Source organism: Mobula birostris, chromosome 9 (assembly GCF_030028105.1).
Source record: "Mobula birostris isolate sMobBir1 chromosome 9, sMobBir1.hap1, whole genome shotgun sequence".
Taxonomy (NCBI): Eukaryota; Metazoa; Chordata; class Chondrichthyes; order Myliobatiformes; family Myliobatidae; genus Mobula; species Mobula birostris.
The window spans coordinates 115,243,154-115,262,598 of NC_092378.1; the positions used below are offsets into that span (position 1 = coordinate 115,243,154).

The window sequence follows — 19,445 nt, forward strand, 5'->3', positions numbered from 1 at the left end:
GCTCTCAATGATCATCTGGGAACACATTCAAATTCTACAGGGATAATTTAGGAAACATAGCCAACAGCACTCTGAAACTTCCAGCTCTGGGTTTCTGAACATGAGTATGGTTGGAAACAGGAACACACTACCTTTAAGAGGTAGTGGAAACAGATAGCCTCAGTGCTTGGGAAGCATCCAGCCAAGCGCCCAAATTGCCTAAACAGAGATTATGGATCTAATGTCAGTAAATTTGATTAGTATAGATAGGTACAAGATAGGTATGGGTGAAAAGGGACAAAGGACTTCTTTCTCTACTGTATGACACATCCTCATCCAATAGGCTGCGGCTGTTCAAGAAGGGTACTCATCAGGGTAGTTGGGCAATATACTCACATGGCAAAACACAGTGTATTAACAAGGCCAGCATGTATTGCCCATCCTTGATCTGAAATCCATCATTATTTGTTCAGTAAATCCCAGTTCATAGTAACTCTTCCTAAACAGAAGGTAATCTTGTTTGGAACAGATGCAATAGCAGTAACTGAGGAATGTCTGTGCACTCCATTGGAGGTAAATGAGCATGCTACATCTCACAACACTAAGAACACACCCTGTGTTTTGAGTTAAACTACGATATGGGGAATTGGCAGAAAACCATAAACTTGACTTGTCCTTGTAAGCAGCAAGCTTTTGCTTTTCTGGTTACTCTGAAAAACAGTGTTTATTAGAGGATACAGTTCATTAGGTTCTGAGCCAAAGTATTTTTATAATGCAGTAGAATAGTGAAACCAGCTTAAAAATAATTTAGACAGGTATATAAAAAAGGTGTTTGTATAGTTTATTTGAAACATTAAAAGATGATTGCACTCAAATATTTTGAGAACGTAAACAACCAATCATATTTGGCTAATTACTCTAAGGAAATCAATGGTGGACCATTGATGGGTACATGAGAGACCATGTTGATGTCAACAGAGAAACAGGGAGGAGGCATGAAGCCAATGAGATTCTTCCTTTTGGTGCTGGACGACCTGGTTAGCATTTACAGCATTGTTACTATTTCTTCTTTCTGTGTCGTGTCTTTAATGGCAGTACATGCTCCTCCTCCCTTATCAACTGTTTAGCAAACTATGAAAGGCACACTCTCTATGGTATCAACAAAGTTTAACTTTGACACCAGAACAGTTGTCCCCAAAACATAAACACATTTCTTTAGTGGCAATGCCCAGCTTGTGGATTGATTCTGGTTTTAAAGCTTCAGTCCCACTAAATTTGATTAGTTCTTTCTGATTTACATTGATATTATAGGAACTTTTTTGAATATTATGGCAAGATCATTTGCACCAAAATTAAACTTGCCCCTGAACTAAAATTACATTAAAAAACTAATACTCAGAGTTGAAGCAAAAAAAAAAATTTCAGATGCTGAAATCTGCAACAAAGACAGAGAATGCTGGAAACACTCAGTATGTCAGGTAGCGTCAATGGAGAAAGAAACACATTACTGTACATGCTTGGGGTTCTTTTGATAGAACTGGAATGGTGAGGAAACAAGCATGCTCATTTCCAAGGAGAGCACGGGGTGAAGTAATTAACAAGGTAATAATTACTTTAAAAAATCAGCAGTTGCAGATGAAAGGAAGAAATTAATTGAAACAGAAAAAGTTCAACATCAGTGAAGATTAATAAAAAAAAAAGTGGTTCCTGATATTGTTGTATCAATATTATGTTGCAATGGCTTAGATGTACTCATATAGAAGGTGCTCTTCCTCAAGGTCACTTTAAACACCACTGAAGCAATGCAGAAGGCTGATAAAACATAGTAGAAGCAGAAAATTTAAATGACAGGAGAATGGAATCAGAATCAGCATTGCATAATAAAGAGAGGTCACCAATCTGCAATATCTACAGGAGACCAGAACTTGAGTACTCAATTCAATGCAGTAAATTTGAGGAAGAGCAGATGAATTGATGCTTCACATCCTAGTTTGGGTCCCCGTAGAGTAGAAAAGGTAGAGTTAAAAGGGCAGCTGTTTCCATGGGGAAGTGGCAAGAAAGGAAGCATTTTGTGGAGATGGGAGAGTGAACCAAAGAATCGCAGAGAATGTTGATATGGGGATCGTCGATGTACTATATGCTGCGGTAAAACCCCAAAGGAGGTGATGATCATAAATGAATCGGGAGTAAAAGACGACTCTCTAGACAAGTGTGCAGCTCAGTACTCAGTGAAAGCCAATAAAATAGAAAGCATTCTTCTAGGGTGCATCACAACCTGGTATGGAAGTTGTCCTGTCCAAGACTGAAGGAAGCTGCAGAAGATCGTGAACACGGTGCAGCACATCACACAAACCAATCTTCCGTCCTTGGACTCACTTTACACCGCACGCTGTCGGAGCAGTGCTGTCAGGATAATCGAGGACATGACCCACCCAGTCAAAACACTTTTCGTCCCTCTTCCCACCGGGAGAAGGCTCAGGAGCTTGAAGACTCGTACGGTCATATTTGGGAACAGCTTCTTTCCAACTGTGATAAGACTGCTGAACGGATCCTGACCCAGATCTGAGCCGTACCCTCCAAATATCCGGACTTGCCTCTCTGTTTTTTTGCACTACCTTACTTTCCATTTTTCTATTTTCTATTTATGATTTATAATTTAAATTTTTAATATTTACTAATTTTTACTATTTTCAATATTTAATATCTGTAATCCAGGGAGCGGAAAGCGCAGAATCAAATATCACTGTGATGATTGTACGTTCTAGTATCAATTGTTTGGTGACAATAAAGTAAAGTAAAAGAGGTGACATATAGTTTGGAGCCAGGATCTACTACACCTGCTAACTCCCCTCCCCCAAATTCTCAACATAAATATTATATTATCTTTAAAAAAAATCTTAACTTTAAAAGAAATTAGATTTCCTCTTATACTGGGAAATTTTGTTATTTTAAAAGCCTATTTTTAAAAACATAGTTAACTAAAATCATGTCAATAGCATATTTCTGTAGTTGTGTGGTCATCAGTACATGAAGGCTCATGTTAGCCGAAGAAGAAGAACAGCTTTCAAAGACATTCACCAAAAGATTCAAAAATAAATCTGAAGATGAGGATGTCAACAGAGATGTTAATCCTATAAACATGAGACACATGGGGGTGAGACTGGTCAGTACTAATAAAACAATATAGGCACACAGCAAATCTGATTGCCCCTAGGTACTTGGTCAACAATGGAGTTCCATCCATCCAGTCAGGAAACCACCATGTAAGTCTCTAATATGCAACTTCAAGGCAAAACCCTTTTCATTACAAAAATGTCATAAATATTAACTTACTGCCCACTCATTTAACCACTCCAGACACTTTTCTCTTTCTTCCTTTGTCTCTTCACTATACTTTTTTACTTGTAATTTTTCAGCTTGAACTCCAAGAACAGAATTCCTATCACACAGATCTGTCACACATTTCAATTTTAGTTCCCTGATTATATTATGTAGATTATTGACATACAATTCCACTTCCCAATTACTGTCCATCACGGGTGTGAAGGGGTCAGGCGTGGTCACCTCTACTAACTCTCCTTCCACTGGAATCCGCAGGTAATAGGCATGAAGCATCATACGATAAGGCTTGCTATCTGTCTTGAAACTGTAGGTGAAGTCACCCACTATGGGATGCCCCACAGAACCGCAGTGAACCCTCAGCTGATGCGTCCGACCTAAACAAAGGAAAGTGAAGCACATTGAAATAAGTCAAATCTGCAGACTTCTAAAAAGAAAACACAGGCAAACTTTGGATTATGCAAGGGTTGTGTTCCAAAGAAATGTCCACTAGGTGAATTCTCCCCAAATCAGAAATGCCTACTTTCTATGGTTACCCATATCATATACATACATCTGTTATAATATTTCTAGTTCATTTAATAATCATCCTAACATTTCCTATAATGAAATATATATTCTATCCAGCCATTAACGAACAATATGAAACATTTTATTTTTATAAACTTGAAAAATGTTTTAAACACGTATGGGAGAATTTGCATAAAGTAGGATTTCCTTAAGTCAGGTTATTCCTAAACAGGGAAGCCCCTGTGAGGATAATGTCCACATCTTTAATCAATTTGTATCTTTAAATCTCTTTTCTTACATTTCCTTAGCACACAGGCAGCCATTCCCATCAAGTATATCCTGGTTCTCTTTGTAATCTCTTTAATCCTGCTCTCTCATTTATTTCCTTGTAAATGTTTTTCTCACGTATGGCACTCAACTCCACACAATTCTTCTGCAAGCCACCTCCAAATGGATAAACGGAACGTGAGATGAAATGGGATATGAAACTTAAGCAGGGGTTGGGTGTTGGGATGGAATAGGCAAAATCTAGATAAATACCACTAGAAGTCAGGATTGAGCCCCAGTCACATGAACTGTGAGGCACTGGCTCTACCCACTGAGCCACTTATTCTTGCATCTCCAAACTATGGTGCCACTATGTCAAAGGGTACATGTCCTTTGCAAAATACAGAAAAATGTATTTACTAATTTCTAAGAAATAGGTTTCATCAGCAAAGGCCAACATTTAATGGTTTAAGAAGATCAGTACTTTTGAGTCTACATTTCTTGGAGTGAAGATATTCTGTGATGTTACGTAACAAGTTACAAAACTTGACCTTTTTTTAATAGGCATCCGTTAGTCCTGTGAGACCATGGATTTGCGCCTTGGAAGGTTTCCAGGGCGCAGGCCTGGGCAAGGTTGTATGGAAGACCGGCAGTTGCCCATGCTGCAAGTCTCCCCTCTCCACGCCACCGATGTTGTCCAAGGGAAGGGCACTAGGGCCAATACAGCTTGGCACCAGTGTTGTCGCAGAGCAATGTGTGGTTAAGCACCTTGCTCAAGGACACAATACGCTGCCTCAGCTGAGGCTCAAACTAGCAATCTTCAAATCACTAGACCGACGCCTTAACCACTTCGCCACACTCCAAATCTTGACCCAGCAGTGATAATTAAATGGTGATATACTACAAAAAAAAATCAGGATGGTATGAAACTTGCAGAAACAAAGTTACAGGTGAATTTCAAGATGATGGAGATGGCGAGTCTGCAAAATTCGAGAAGCCACAGCAAGGTGCGTTAATGCATCAGTCACAGTGTAATGATGGTAGAGGGAGTGGCTGTCTTTGTAGATGTTCAGAGGACCAATTAAGAAGGCTGCATTGTCTTTGATATGTGAAGCTTTTTGATAATTGGTGGGGAAGCAGTTATTATGGAAAGTATTCATATCCGGCTATCTCACTTAACTAATGGTTTTGGGAATCAAGGAGTTGAATAGTTTACTGCAGAATATCTGCTGGGAGCCATTGTTTTATGTGGCACTTCTCATTAAGTGTCTGGTGTTTGGTATACCCTCCAGATATTGGTAGAAGGATATTCAATCATGGTCATGAGATTGATCATGCCAAATATAGCTGACTGGACTCTCTCAGTCACATAGGACATTTGATTACCAGGTATTTAAGATGGGACAGTTACTTGCTACATAGCAGCCCATGCCAGAATATTGCCCATTGTTTGCAAAGGTGTTTTCCCTTTTACCCAAAAACCTTGGTTTGAGCTAAACATTGTCACAATCAACAAACTTTACATCTAACCCAGTCAGAGAGAGAACCAGCTGAGAACCGTGAAGACAAACAGTAAGCCACAGTGCTAAGGCGTGAGGAGGAAAGGGAGCAATAGTAAAAGAACTGTATCCAGAAAAAGGTAAGATGACCAGGATTAGAGTCATAGAACACTACAACACAGAAACAGGCCCTTCAGCCCATACAGCCTGTGCTAAACTATTAATCTGCCTAGTCCTATCAATCTACACCTGAACCATAGCCCCCACTACCCCTCCATCCATGTACCTAATAGAAAAAGCCTAATGTTCCCTGGTCAGACTGATTGTAGTCTGTAGCCCCAACTAATGTCTTATATATTTCCAGATGATCTTTTATTTTGTGTCTCTGCCAGTATCCTGTGAGTGTGTTTTTAATTACCTTATCTGCATTTCTGATGCCTCCAAGAATGTGTACATTCATGTGTACATATGTACGTTCCATGAAAATGAATTTGGAGAAGGACAAAGAATACATGTTAAATGGAAGAACACCAAGAGGTATGGAGATTTAATGGGATCTTAAGAATCCATGTCTACTAACCCCTAGAGGTATCAGATTTGCAGATGAAGTAGTTAATAAAAACAAACAGGATACTGGTAGAATCATAAAATAAAAGAGGAACAAGATAGTGCTGGAAATATGCAGTATAAAACATTAGTTAGGCCACAGCAAGAATACTGAGTGCAGGTTTGGTTATCAGAATAAAAGAATGTAGCAACTACGAGAAAGGGGAGATCCTTTAGGCGTGGCCATGGATGGAGTATTATATTTATTGGAAAGACTCGACATTTTGGGGCTGTTTATTTATTTAGAGATGCAGCATGGAACAGGTCCTTGCAGCCCCACGGGCTGTGCAACCCAGCTATTTAACACTAGCTTAATCACAGGACAATTTACAATGACCAATTAACCTACCAAACTGGTACTTCTGTCAAACTGAGAAAGGAAACTGGACACCCAGGAAGAAACCCACACAGTCATGGGAAGAACATACAAACTCCTTGTAGGGCACACTAGGATTGAAATCCAAACTCTAACGCCCAAGCTGTAATAGCATTACGTTAAACCGTTATGCATGTGTAGCATTTTCTTTGGATCAAGGGAGAACATAGAATAGTACAGCATAGTAACAGGCCCATGATCAAGTCAAAGTAAATTAATTATCAAAGTTCGTATACAGGATGTTAACATATGCTATCCTGAGCTTCAGTTTCCTGCAGGCATTTACAGGAAAATCAAGAAATACAATAGCTAATTAAACTAGTAACTAAATGCCTAAACGAATCCCCTCTACCTGCACAATGTTCATCTTCGTCAATAGAAGATTTAAGAATCTCTCAAATCCTCCGCTGCGCTTGTCTCCACCACCCCGGTAAAGTGTAGGCAAACGGTAAAGATCCATTTCCCTTTGCAGATCAGCAGCAAGATTTAAGTGATTAATTAGAAAGATTGGAAGAGAGGTGAGTAAAAATATTGAACGAAATGTGGAGTCCAAAACCCACTGCCTGAAGTAGAAATCGTCAAACAAGTCCTCTGTGGGGCACTTGAAGAACCATGGACCTGTATAACTGGGAAGTGGAATTAACTGGCTACCCTGGACACCATGTGGCTAAATGCCTGAACCTATGGCAATAATTTCCACGATTTCTATTTCCACTATGGTGGTTGCATCTTGAGATCTACAGTATGTCCAGGGGACGTCCATTTAAAGTAAATGGTAAAAGGATTAGAAGTGACTTGAGAATTCCGTTGGCTCTAGATCTCCATGAATAAAGGTCCCAAAATAAAAGTAAGTTAAAGTAACTGTCTTTGTCATCATATCATCTGAATAAATACCATACCAAGGATTCCTGCTAAAATTGAAGTTAATAGGGATCAAATTAAACTCCATTGGTTAGGCTTATTCCAATCACAAACCACATCAGTGGGATTGTTGAAGGCCATTCATTAGAACAGCAGGATTTCTTCAGGATAGTGTTCTTTGTCCAAGAATCTAATCTCATGCCATTGTTAAACCGATTTAAGAAATCTATGACTTTACACTCCTGCAAACTGCTTTGCAGACATGCTGTCTCATTTTCTTTCTGTAGCCATGTTGATCGAAAGGACGATTTATGAGCTTGACAATGGCAGGTTATTGCAAGGTTAGTCTGCAAGACAGTTCTCCCAAATCGGATATGTCCTTGGATATTTACAAGGAGGATTTTGACAGATCTGTTGTATCCAAATCCAATACCTTGGTTACTCCAGCTTGTCCATTTGGTTTCATTCTTATTGTAATTTTTTATTGCAATGTTTTGATATGTGAGAACAGTCAGAAGTCAGATAAGACCAGTTTTCCTTCACTAAGACACAAATGAGATTTTAGAACAATCTGATAACTCTGTGATTCTTGAACATACACTTTTCTGACCAAAACTTACATATTGCTTTCACAGGACTTGGCCTTGCCTTTTATATATGAGCTAAAGTTTTAGGCAGCATTACTAACCTGTTAACGGTTGGAGGAGTACTTTTGTAACTGGATCTCCACTGTAGAGACCTCTTTCCAAAACAGTCAGCTCAGTCTGACAAGACTTGGGATTTTGACAACCTTTATACAATTACACAGAAATAACTAATTTAAAGACCAGTTTCTTTCACATAAAGTCTCACAGCAGATGCATTTATATTTAATCCATAAAATTAAAACCCCTTGTCCCAACACAATAGTTAAAAGCAGAATTCTAATTTTCCCAATTATTCATATTCTGAAGATTCACTGTTCTGATTCAGTAAATCTATTAACAGATTATTTTCTTCCTTGAACCACATAATCTAGACTTCTTCATTTTATCCAAACTAAATTTGAGACAATGCACCTTCAGCAATTCCTGTCCTGTCTCCCTCTCTTTCTTCCCTGGGGGTTTTAACACCCAAGGATAAGGTTGCCAAGTCTTTGCTTTGCTCACCTACTCTTGCAAGCTGTTAGCATCTTACTCTAGATGCATATTAAGTGCCAGGTGCAGGAAAACTTCAATAGGAGAAAGGAAAGAAATTTATAATAGAGCAAACATTTGATTATTACTTCTCAAAGAGATGGGGGAGATCTTAAGTGAATCTTTTGCATCTGTATTTACAGAGTCTATCGAACTAAGGCAAAATAGCAGTGAGGCCATAGACTGTATACGATTACAGACAAGAAGGTGCTTGCAGCCTTGAGGCAAATTAGGATGAATAAATACCCTAAGACCTGACAAGGTGTTCCCTCAGGCCAAGTGAGAGGCTAGTGCAGAAATTGAAGGACTCTAGCAGAGATATTTTAAAAAATCCTTACCAAAGGGTGTGGTGCTGGAGGATTGGAAGATAGCTAATATTGTTCCATTGTTTTAAATAGGCTGTAATAAAAAGCTGGGAGATTATAGGCCCATGAGCTTGACATCAATAGCGGGTACATTTTTGGGAGGTATTAAAAGGAACAGGATATATAAGTATTTGGATAAACAGGACCTGGTAAGATATTGTCAACATGCCTTTGTGCATTAGGTCCTGTCTAACCAATCTTATAGAGTTTTGAGAGGAGATTGCCAGGAAAGTTGGATAAAGTAAAGTACTGAATGTGGTCTACATGGGAGGTTGATCAAGAAGGTTCAGTGTTTAATATTCAGGATGAGGGAGTAAATTGGATTCAACATTGGCTTCACAGGAGAAGCCAGGGAGTGGTAGAAGGTGGTTGTCTTTCTGACTAAAGGCCTGTGACTAGTGATGTGCTGCAGAGATTACTGTTGGGACTGTGTTTTGTCATCTATATCATCAATCTGGATGATAGTGTGGTAAACTGGATCAACAGATTTGTGGATGACACCAAGATTGGGGGCATACTGGATAGCTATCAAAGATTGCAACAGGATCTGAGCCAGCTGGAAAAATGGGCTTAAAAATGGCAGATGGAATTTAGTGCAGACAAGTGTGAGGTTTTGCACCTTGGAAAGACAATCTAGGGTAGGATTTACACAATGAATGGTGGGCACTGAGAAATGCAGTGAAACAGAGGGATCTGGGAACACAGATCCATAATTTCTTGAAAGTGGCATCACAAGTAGATAGGGTCAGAAAGAAAGATTGATAGAGTACAGAGGAAATTTACAAGGATATTGCTGGTTCCTGAGTTATACAGAAAGGTTGAACAGGATAGGACTTTATTCTCAGGGGCAAAGGAGAATGGGGAGGGGGAGCGGGGATTTTATAGGGGTACATAAAATTATGAGTGGTAGATAAACAGGCTTTTTCCACTGAGGTTGGATGAGACTAGAACCAGAGGTCATAGGTTAAGGGCAAAAGTTTAACTATTTAAGGGGAACATGAGGGGAAACTTCTTCACTCAGAAGGTGAGCGAGCTGCCAGCAGAAGTTGTGGATGCAGGTTTGATTTCAGCATTTAAGAGAAATTTGGAAAAGTACACGGATGGGAGGGCCAATGGTTCAGGTGCAGGTTGATGGGACTGCGCAAAATAAATGTTCAGCACAGACTAGATAGGCCGAAGGGCCTGCTTCTATGCTGTAGTACCCTCTGCCTCTGACTCTACTCTTTGTTTTTCTAATGATAAGCAGTCCTGATCATTTAGCATGCTAAGATTTTATCAATTTCCAGTTAATTCTGTAGCTGTTGTACTTGTATACTTTACCGGGCATTCCTTCAGTACACATCATGTGTGTCATTCCTTTTGTTGTATTTTTACCAATTGCATGATTTATGGTCATTCTGTCCAAAGAAATGTGACCTCTGACCTGCAGTAAAGATCACAGTATTAGATTATGCATACAACCCTTATTCCAAGACCCAGCTGCAAATCTTGAACAATTTTATAGACTTTACAAATGTACTTTAATTATGTTCACACTCTTTGAAGAACCTAAAGAAACAATTGCAATGAAAGCAGTTAAAAGGAGTTCAAAGTTTGGAATTTTGTGTGCATAGAAAATTATCGAAGAGACAAAAGAGATCATGCTTTGTATATTCAATAGTCATAAGAAGTCTTAACTTCAGACAGCAAACATCCAAACTCTGAGCAATGCTCAGTTTTAGGTTGGAGTGTCGGCAATCAGAATATAAGTAGCGAGAGTCCAAATTAAAAAGCAAAACCTAAAGATAATTATAAAAAAAACAAAACGCTGGAAATACTCATTAGGCCAGGCATCATGTATGTGCAACACGCTGTAAGGTTTCACTGCAATGTAATGGCTTCTCTGTAATGTTCATTGCTGAGGTAATGGTTTCTCTGTAGCAGCAATGTTTGGGTTATGGCTGAGATAACCGGACGGTCATATGCCTGTTAGCCAATCGGAGATTGTTGTTTTGTCTTGTGTATCTAGAAGGATGTTGTTTTTTACAGTCTGTTGTTGAGGAGAGATGAAGAGGGAAGACGTGTGCAGAGAGAGAGCTGGTAGACCACCGGACAGAGTGGACGGGGATCTGAGGGTCCGAAGGTCGGTGACGCTCGGAGGAGACCAATGGTGGAAGAATGAGTACTGAGTGAGCTCCAACGTGACTTTGACTTGACTTGGGCCCTTTTTTTTGTTTGTTTATTTTCATTACTAACCCTATATTCAGATTAATAGTCATAAAGTTCTATCATTTAATTGCATATGGTGTACTGTCTGGTATTTTGCGTTGCGTGTGGGTTTGTAACTGGGGGAACATTACACAGCATCCACACAAATGTGATTACCCAGTTTGGCGGGGCCGAAGGCTGATTCCCCTACACAAACATGAGCTGGGCGGGCCTGAGGATTACATATGGAAAAAAATAAGTTCTATAAAAGTAATTAAACAAGTTAGTTTTCATTTGCAGAGAGGGTGGGAAGGGAGGAGTAGAAAGTATAAAAGAAATACCTCAGATTGGGCGAGGCCAGGATTGCTTAAGAGTTTCTCATGTCTATAAAGTTATCTGATTGATTAATTGCGAAAGTCAGACAGAGGTGAGGAAACAAAACAAGAAAATGACACGTAAAAGTTAAGAAATGCAACTTGGAGCTGTTGCTGAGATATAAATGCAAGGCGAATGTCAGAAATGCCCAGCAAGTCTTCCCTTTTGTTCTTTCCATCACCGCCCACTTAGCCCAGCAAGACTTATTTAGACATCTTCTCAGCTTTGATAAAAGATCACTGACAGAAACTTTTACTGCTTCTCTGTCTTCAGATACTGGCTAACATGCTGAATACTTACAACATTTAAAAAAAATTTATTTCCAGCATGTTGCTTTCACATATTTTGCAAAAGTCTTTGTAGTGGAATTACTAAAAGCATTCCAAAACCAGAAATTTACCAAGGGCCAAAGATAAAGGCATTTAAAATAATGCCACCATTGGAAATGGTGTTCCAAAAAAAAATCAGACAGGATCAAAGCTGACAAATCCCTTGAATCTGATGACTTTGCATCCTGTGGTTCAATGGAAGGTTTCACGGAGTAGCTATCATATTCCAAAACCCCTCAGGTTCTGGAAAGGTTCCACAGATTAGAAAATGGCCAAGATAACATCTCCATTCAAGAAAGAACAAACACATTTTCTAACAGTTATCAAAACTCCCTGGAATCCATTAGGAAAGTTATAAAAGAGCACTTAGAATATCATAACATGACAATTAGGTAGACTTATGGTTCTAGGATTTATTAGGTGGGGGGTGGGTGGTTTGGTTCATTGGGCCAGAAGGGCCTGTGCTGTGTTGAATCTCTCAGAAAAAATTTTGAAAAATACATCATGAATAACAATTTTTTTAGATTCTTGGCTGAATATAACCAGCAGGATTATCTTATGGAGATAGTCCTTGATGTTAAAACATTTGATCAAATGTAGCATTCAAAAACTCAGAAAAAAAACAATGCGAATCATTTCAAGCAACACACATAAAAGTTGCTGGTGAACGCAGCAGGCCAAGTCCATACTGTACATGGTTATTGAGGGTAGCCCATTCAAGACTACTCAGTTATTGAAGTGTCCCACATGCCCAAAGACAACACTGAGGGTCAAGCTGATAACTGGCAACTGACATGCAATGGAAATGACACACAATGGCAACATTCAACAAAAGAAGTCGAACCAACTCTAAAACAGAAAAAGAAAATGCCAGGAATGCTCAGCACGCCCATAAGATCATGAGACACGGGAGCAGAATTAGGCCATTCCATCATGGCTGTTCCAGGATCCCACTCAACCTCATACACTTGCCTTCCTGCCTTTGGTGCCCCGACTGATCAGGAAATAATCAACTTCCACCTTAAATATACCCACAGACTTGGCCTCCGCTGCAGCCTGTGGCAGAGCATTCCACAGATTCATTACTCTCTGGCTAAAAAATTCCTCTTTATCTCTGTTCTAAGAAGCTACCAATTAATTTTTAGGCTGTGCCCTCTAGTTCTGGATACCCTCACCATAGAAATATACTCTCCACATCCACCCTATCTACTCCTTTCAACAAGTTCCCCACACATTCTTCTAAATTCCAGTGAGTACAGGCCCAAAGCTGCCAAATGCTCTTATGTTAACCCCTTCATTCCTGGAATCATCCTTGTGAACCTCCTCTGGACTCTCTCTAATGACAACACATCCTCTTGTAGATACGGGGCCTAAAACTGTTGACAATACTCAAGTGTGGCCTGATTAGTGTCTTATAAAGGCTCAGCATTTTTCTCCTTGCTTTTATATTCTATTCCCCTTGAAATAAATACCAACATTGCATTTGCCTTCTTTACCACAGACTCAATCTGTAAATTAACTTTTTGGAGTCTTGCATGAGGATTCCTAAGTCCCTCTGCACCTCTGATGTTTGAACCTTCTCCCCATTAAGATAATAGTCTGTACTGTTGTTCCCTTTACCAAAATACATTATCATACATTTCCAAACACTGTATTCCATCTGCCACTTTTTTTGCTCTTTCTTCCAATCTGTCTAAGTCCGACCGCATTGGTCCTCAGCACTACCTACCCTTCCATCTATCTTTGCAACATCTGCAAACTTTGCTGCAAAGCCATCACTTCCATTATCCAAATTATTGACAAACAGTGTGAAAAGTAGCGGTTCCAATACTGACCCCTGAGGAACACCACTAGTCACTGTCAGCCAAGCAGAAAAGGCCCCTTTTATTCCCATTCACTGCCTCCTGCCTGTCAGCCATTCCACTTTCCATGCCAGTATCTTTCCTGTAACGCCATAGGATTTTATCTTGTTAAGCAGCCTCATGTGTGGCACCTTGTCAAACATCTTCTGAAAATCCGAGAAAATGACATCCACTGCCTCTCCTTTGTCCACCCTGCTTGTTACTTCCTCTAAGAACTCTTAACAGATTTGTCAAGCAAATTTCCCTTTACAGAAACCATGCTGACTTTGACTTACTTTATCATTAGTCTCCAAGTACCTTGAAACCTTATCCTTAATAACAGACTCCAACACTTTCCCAACCACTGAGGTTAGGCTAACTGGCCTATAGTTTCCTTTCTTTTGTCTTCCTCCCTTCTTAAAGAGTGAAGCAACATTTGCAATCTTCCAGTCTCCTCCAGGACCATGCCAGAATCAAGTGATTCTTGAAAGACCACAACCAATGCATCCGTTATCTCTTCAGCAAGGTCAGGTTACATCTGAGGGAACACAGATCATTACAGCACAACACAGACACTTTAGCCTATGATGTTGTGCTGAACTTTTAACTATTCCAAGATCAATTTAGCCCTTCCCTCCCACAGAGCCCTCTATTTTCCTTTCATCCATGTATCTATCTAAGGGTCTCTTCAATGTCCCTAATGTATCCACCTCTACCACTACCTCTGACTGCGTGTTCCATGCACCCACCACTCTCTGGGTAAGAGACCTGCCTCTGACATACCCCATACTTTCCAAACAACACATTAGAGCAGCGGTTCCCAACCACCGGGCCGTGGACCGGTACTGGGCCACAAAGCATGTGCTACCGGGCTGCGAGGGAATGATATGATTTGGTGATATAGGGAATGGGAATATCCAGTAATGATATCTGAGGAGGAAACTGCAGTCTCCAGTAGGGATAAGGCTGAGATGGCCAAGTCATTCGTACTGATACACAGTTCAGAAAATTTGTCTGAAGAAGTGAGAAGAAGAAGGGAAAGAATAATGAGCCAACACCCAGGTGTGTTAAGCAGGAGGGAAGGAACAGATGATATAATTGATGATCCATTTACATTAGCAGAAATGGTGAGAGCAATAAAGAGATCGAGACCAACCTCCCCAGGGAAAGATCTGATATGCTCTGTGATGCTAAAAAATCTAGGAGAAGGAGCGCTCTTGAAGTTGCTGCATTTTTATAACAGAGTGTGGGAGGAGGGAAGATTACCAAGTGCATGGAAAGAAGCAGTAGTAATTCCAATAAGGAAGCCTGGCAAGGATCTGTCAAAACCCACTAGCTACAGACCAATTGCATTAACACCAAGTATATGTAAGATAATGGAAAGGATGATAACAGAAAGGTTATCATATGAGCTTGAGAAAAGGGGAATGCTGGCAAGTTATCAGAGTGGTTTTAGAAAAGGAAGGAATTCCATGGACTCAGTGATTATGTTAGAGACTGAAATAAGGAAGGCCCAGGCAAATAGAGAGTCAGTAGTGGCAGTGTTCTTTGACATTGAAAAAGCCTATGATATGATGTGGAAGGAAGGATTATTAATTAAACTGCACAAGATGGGGGTTGGTGGGAGAGTTTTTAATTGGATTAAAGATTTTTTGTTTGGTAGAAAAATTCAAGTTCGGATTGGATCAGAATTATCAAAACAGTACATAGTGGAAAATGGCACACCTCAAGGTAGTGTGATTAGCCCATGACTTTTCATGATTATGATCAATGATGTCTTCACAAAGGTACCAGTGGATATAGGTAGGTCACTGTTTGCGGATGATGGGGCCTTGTGGAAAAGAGGCAGGAACATGGACCATATAATCAGGAAACTACAAGAAGCAATTGATGAAGTGGTGGAGTGGGGTTATGATTGGGGATGTAGATTTTCAGTAGACAAAACTCAATCTGTATTTTTTTACCAGGAAAAGGGTTGAGGTAGGGAAGAAGTTAAGGATGTATGGGGTTGAATTAGAAAGGGTTGCATCATTTAAATTTCTGGGAGTTATATTTGATTCACGATTAACATGGGCAGACCATATCAGGAAAGTTGAGGAGAAATGTAAAAAAGCAATAAATGTGATGAGACGTTTGACTGGTAGGGAATGGGGAGCAAGTTGTTCAGCTTTGAAGAGAATGTATGTGGCTTTAGTAAGATCTGTATTGGATTATGGAAATATAGTATATGGATCAGCAGCTAGGTCTCTTATAAGGAAACTGGATGTGATTCAGGCTCAGGCCTTGAGAGTGTGCAGTGGGGCTTTTAAAACGTCACCAGTGTCAGCCCTACAGGTAGAAATGGGAATAATGCCTTTGGAACTAAGAAGGATGCAACTGATGGCAAACTACTGGGCTAACTTGCAGGGGCACAATGATTCTCACCCTACTAAAGGAGTGTTGCAGGAGTGCTGGGAAAATGGGAGGTTTCAGAGGGATACCTTTAGTCGGGTAGGGAATGATATCGCGAAAGAATGTGGAGTATTTGATCTGAGGATAAGTCCTTCAGTAGTTTATCGGTTGTAGCTCCATGGAAGCTTGTATGGCCTGACATAGACTGGCATTTGTTAGAGGTAAAAAGGAAAGAAAGATATAAAACAGATTTGGTAAATGCATCTAACTGTCATGTGATGGAAAAGTATAGTGATTATACTCACATTTATACGGATGGTGCGAAGGAACCTGCAACAGGAGTGACAGGGTTTGGGGTGGTCATACCAGCAAAAGAAATTGGAATCAGCAGAAGAACATCTAATAAGTTTGGAGTGTTTACAGTGGAGATGCTGGCAGTGTTGGTTGCATTGCAATGGGTGCAGAAAGCCAGACAAGTCAAAGCGTTGATATGTTCAGATTCATCCTCCGTTCTAGCAAGTTTAAGGTCTTTTCACACAAACAGTCGGCAAGATGTACTTTATGAAGTCCTTCAGTTAGTTACAAGGATCGCAAATCAGGGAGGTCAGGTAAAATTTCTATGGGTTCCAGCACATGTAGGGGTGAAGGGGAATGAGAGGGTGGATGAGTTGGCAAAGAGGGCGTTAAAGAAAGAAAATGTGGAAATGCACATTAGTATCAGTAAAGCAGAGGTTAAGTGTGTAATCTGGGAAAAAGTCAACCGAATGTGGCAAGAAAGATGGGACAGGGAGGGGAAAGGGAGGCATTTATATCAAATACAAAAGAGTGTTGCAGTTACTAGGGTAGGTAATGGAAACAGAAGAGAGGAAATTGCGTGGACTAGGTTAAGGCTAGGGCATTGTGCATTAAACAAAACATTGAAAATGATAGGGAAACACCAGACAGGATTGTGTGAGGAATGTCAGAAAGAGGAGTCAGTAGAACATGTAGTTCTGAGTTGCAGGAAGCATGGGATACAGAGAGAGATGATGAGAAATAAATTAAGGGAGTTGGGGATGCAGGAATTCACATTAAAAGGGTTGCTGGGCATGGGTGAGAGAGCACAAGTCCGGGTATTTTTAGCATTTTTAAGGGGTACAGGGGTTTTTTATAGAATATGACGAATAAACAGGAATAGGATACTAGGATGGTCAAAGATGGGAGGGTGAAGTGTAGGGGTGTGTGTGTGTGTGAGAGATTGGGTGAAGGGATTTAGAATGTATGTCTAGTGCACATTCTGGAGCAGAGGGTGGTGGTAATGCACCATTAAGCTGGATGCCAACCGCCGTAAAACAAGATACAGACAGCCATTACGCATGCGAGGTCATTACTCGCGCATCATCCGTGTCAGCGCGGGAAGGAGATCAACTCCTTAAGCTTGCAAATGACAGCGGGCTGAAAGGTATATTTGACATAACATCGCTGCCGGCATTCTGGATCAAAGCCAAGGCTAAATATCCTGAGATAGCCACGAAAGCATTGAAAACGTTGCTCCCATTTCCAACATCCTATCTCTGCGAAACTGGATTTTCTGCAATGAATGCAACGAAAACTGAATTGCGGAATAGACTGGACATAAGGAACCTCATTCGAGTATCGCTGTCTCCCATCACCCCTCCATGGGACCGTCTTGTTTCAGGAAAACAAGCCCAGGTCTCCCACTGATTCAGCGATATTGGTGTGTTGCAATGATTTTATATGTTCATATGGGGAAAATATGTGTTGTGTGTTTAATATCCAAACGTTACTTAAAATGTTATGATGCTATTAACTTATATAACCATATAACAATTACAGCACGAAAACAGGCCATCTCTGCCCTTCTAGTCCGTGCCGAATGCTACTCTCACCTAGTCCCACCGACCTGCACTCAGCCCATAACCCTCCATTCCTTTCCTGTCCATATACCTATCCAATTTTTCTTTAAATGGTAATATCAAACCTGCTTCTGCCACTTCTACTGGAAGTTTGTTCAACACTTCAAGCTCCCCTGATAATTGACTTATCACTATATTCATACGAGGAAAATATGCGCTGCGTGTTTACTATTAAATTCTTTAGATAAACTCTTTTAGAAACGAAATTGAGTGTATTAGCCACTTATCACCGATATTCCGGTCGTGGTTAACACCCTCCCCAACCCCAACCAGAATCGCCAAAAACGATTTGCAGAAAAAACAGCAGCTACATGCATGCGCAATGGTGCCCACGCAAGGCTTCATGGTCATTGTAGTCTTTCTCTGGGTGAACACAACGTACTTGACTGCAACTCTTGGCTGTTGGCAACCCTACCCACCCCCGGTGGGCCGGCCCGCAAGAATATTGAACCGGTCCACAGTGCAGAAAAGGTTGGGGACCCCTGCATGAGAGTTATGCACCCCTCCCCCCATATTAGCCATTTCTGGTCTGGAAAAAAGTCTCTGACTGTCCTCTCAATCTATACCTCTTATCATGAACACTTATATCAAATCACCCCTCATCTTCCTTCTCTTCAAAAAGAAAATTCCTAGCTCACTCAACCTATCCTCAGAAGACACACTTTCTAATCCAGGCATAATGCTGATAAATTTCCTCTGCACCCTCTCTAAAGCTTCCATAAACTTTCTATAATGAGGTGACCAGAACTGAACACAGTATTTCAAATGAGGCCTAATCAGAGTTTTATACAGCTGCAACATTACCTCACAGGTCGTGAACTCAAATCACCTGACATACCATACACCTCTTAAACACACTATCAACTTATGCGGCAACTTTGATGGAACTTTGGACACGGACCTCAAGATGCCTCTGTTCCTCCACACTGTTAAGAATCCTGCCATTAACTCTGTATTCTGCCTTCAAGTTCAACTTTCCAAAGTGAATCAGTTAACACTTTTCCATACTGAATTCCACTTCTCAGCTCAGCTCTGCATCCCATCAATGTCCCATTGCAACCTGTAACAACCTTCCACACTATCCACAATACCATCATCTGGAAACTTACTAACCCACCCTCCAAATTCTTCATCCAAAACATTTATAAAAATCACAAAGAGCAAGGGTCCCTTCTGAACACCACTCGTCACTCAATACTAGGCAGAGTAGGCTCCATCTACAACCACCCTCTGCCATCAGTGGGCAAGACAATTTTGAATCTAAGTTTCCCTGGATCCCATGCCTCTGGACTTTCTGAATGTGCCTACCACGGGGAACCTTGTCAAATGGCTTACTAAAATCTATATACACGACATCCACTGTTCTGACTAAATCTATTTATTTTTTTCACTTGCTCAAAGAATTCAATCAGGCTCATGAGGTCCAACC

The 19,445-nt window shown here is 40.4% G+C and overlaps 1 protein-coding gene across 3 annotated transcripts in view; it reads right to left on the bottom strand.

Annotated features, from left to right (window-relative positions):
* Positions 1 to 772: 772 nt before the first annotated feature.
* The window catches only part of rpusd1 (RNA pseudouridine synthase domain containing 1), a 47,470-nt gene continuing 28,797 nt past the window's right edge, over positions 773 to 19,445 (bottom strand). For all 3 annotated transcript variants that reach the window (XM_072269503.1, XM_072269504.1, XM_072269502.1), the window contains 3 exons: positions 10,298 to 10,400; positions 8,126 to 8,227; positions 773 to 3,695 (listed from right to left, as the gene is read on the bottom strand). In XM_072269503.1, the coding sequence (XP_072125604.1) occupies positions 3,304 to 3,695; positions 8,126 to 8,227; positions 10,298 to 10,400 (597 nt within the window). In that variant the 3' untranslated portion in view covers positions 773 to 3,303. The remainder of the gene's footprint in view (positions 3,696 to 8,125; positions 8,228 to 10,297; positions 10,401 to 19,445) is intronic.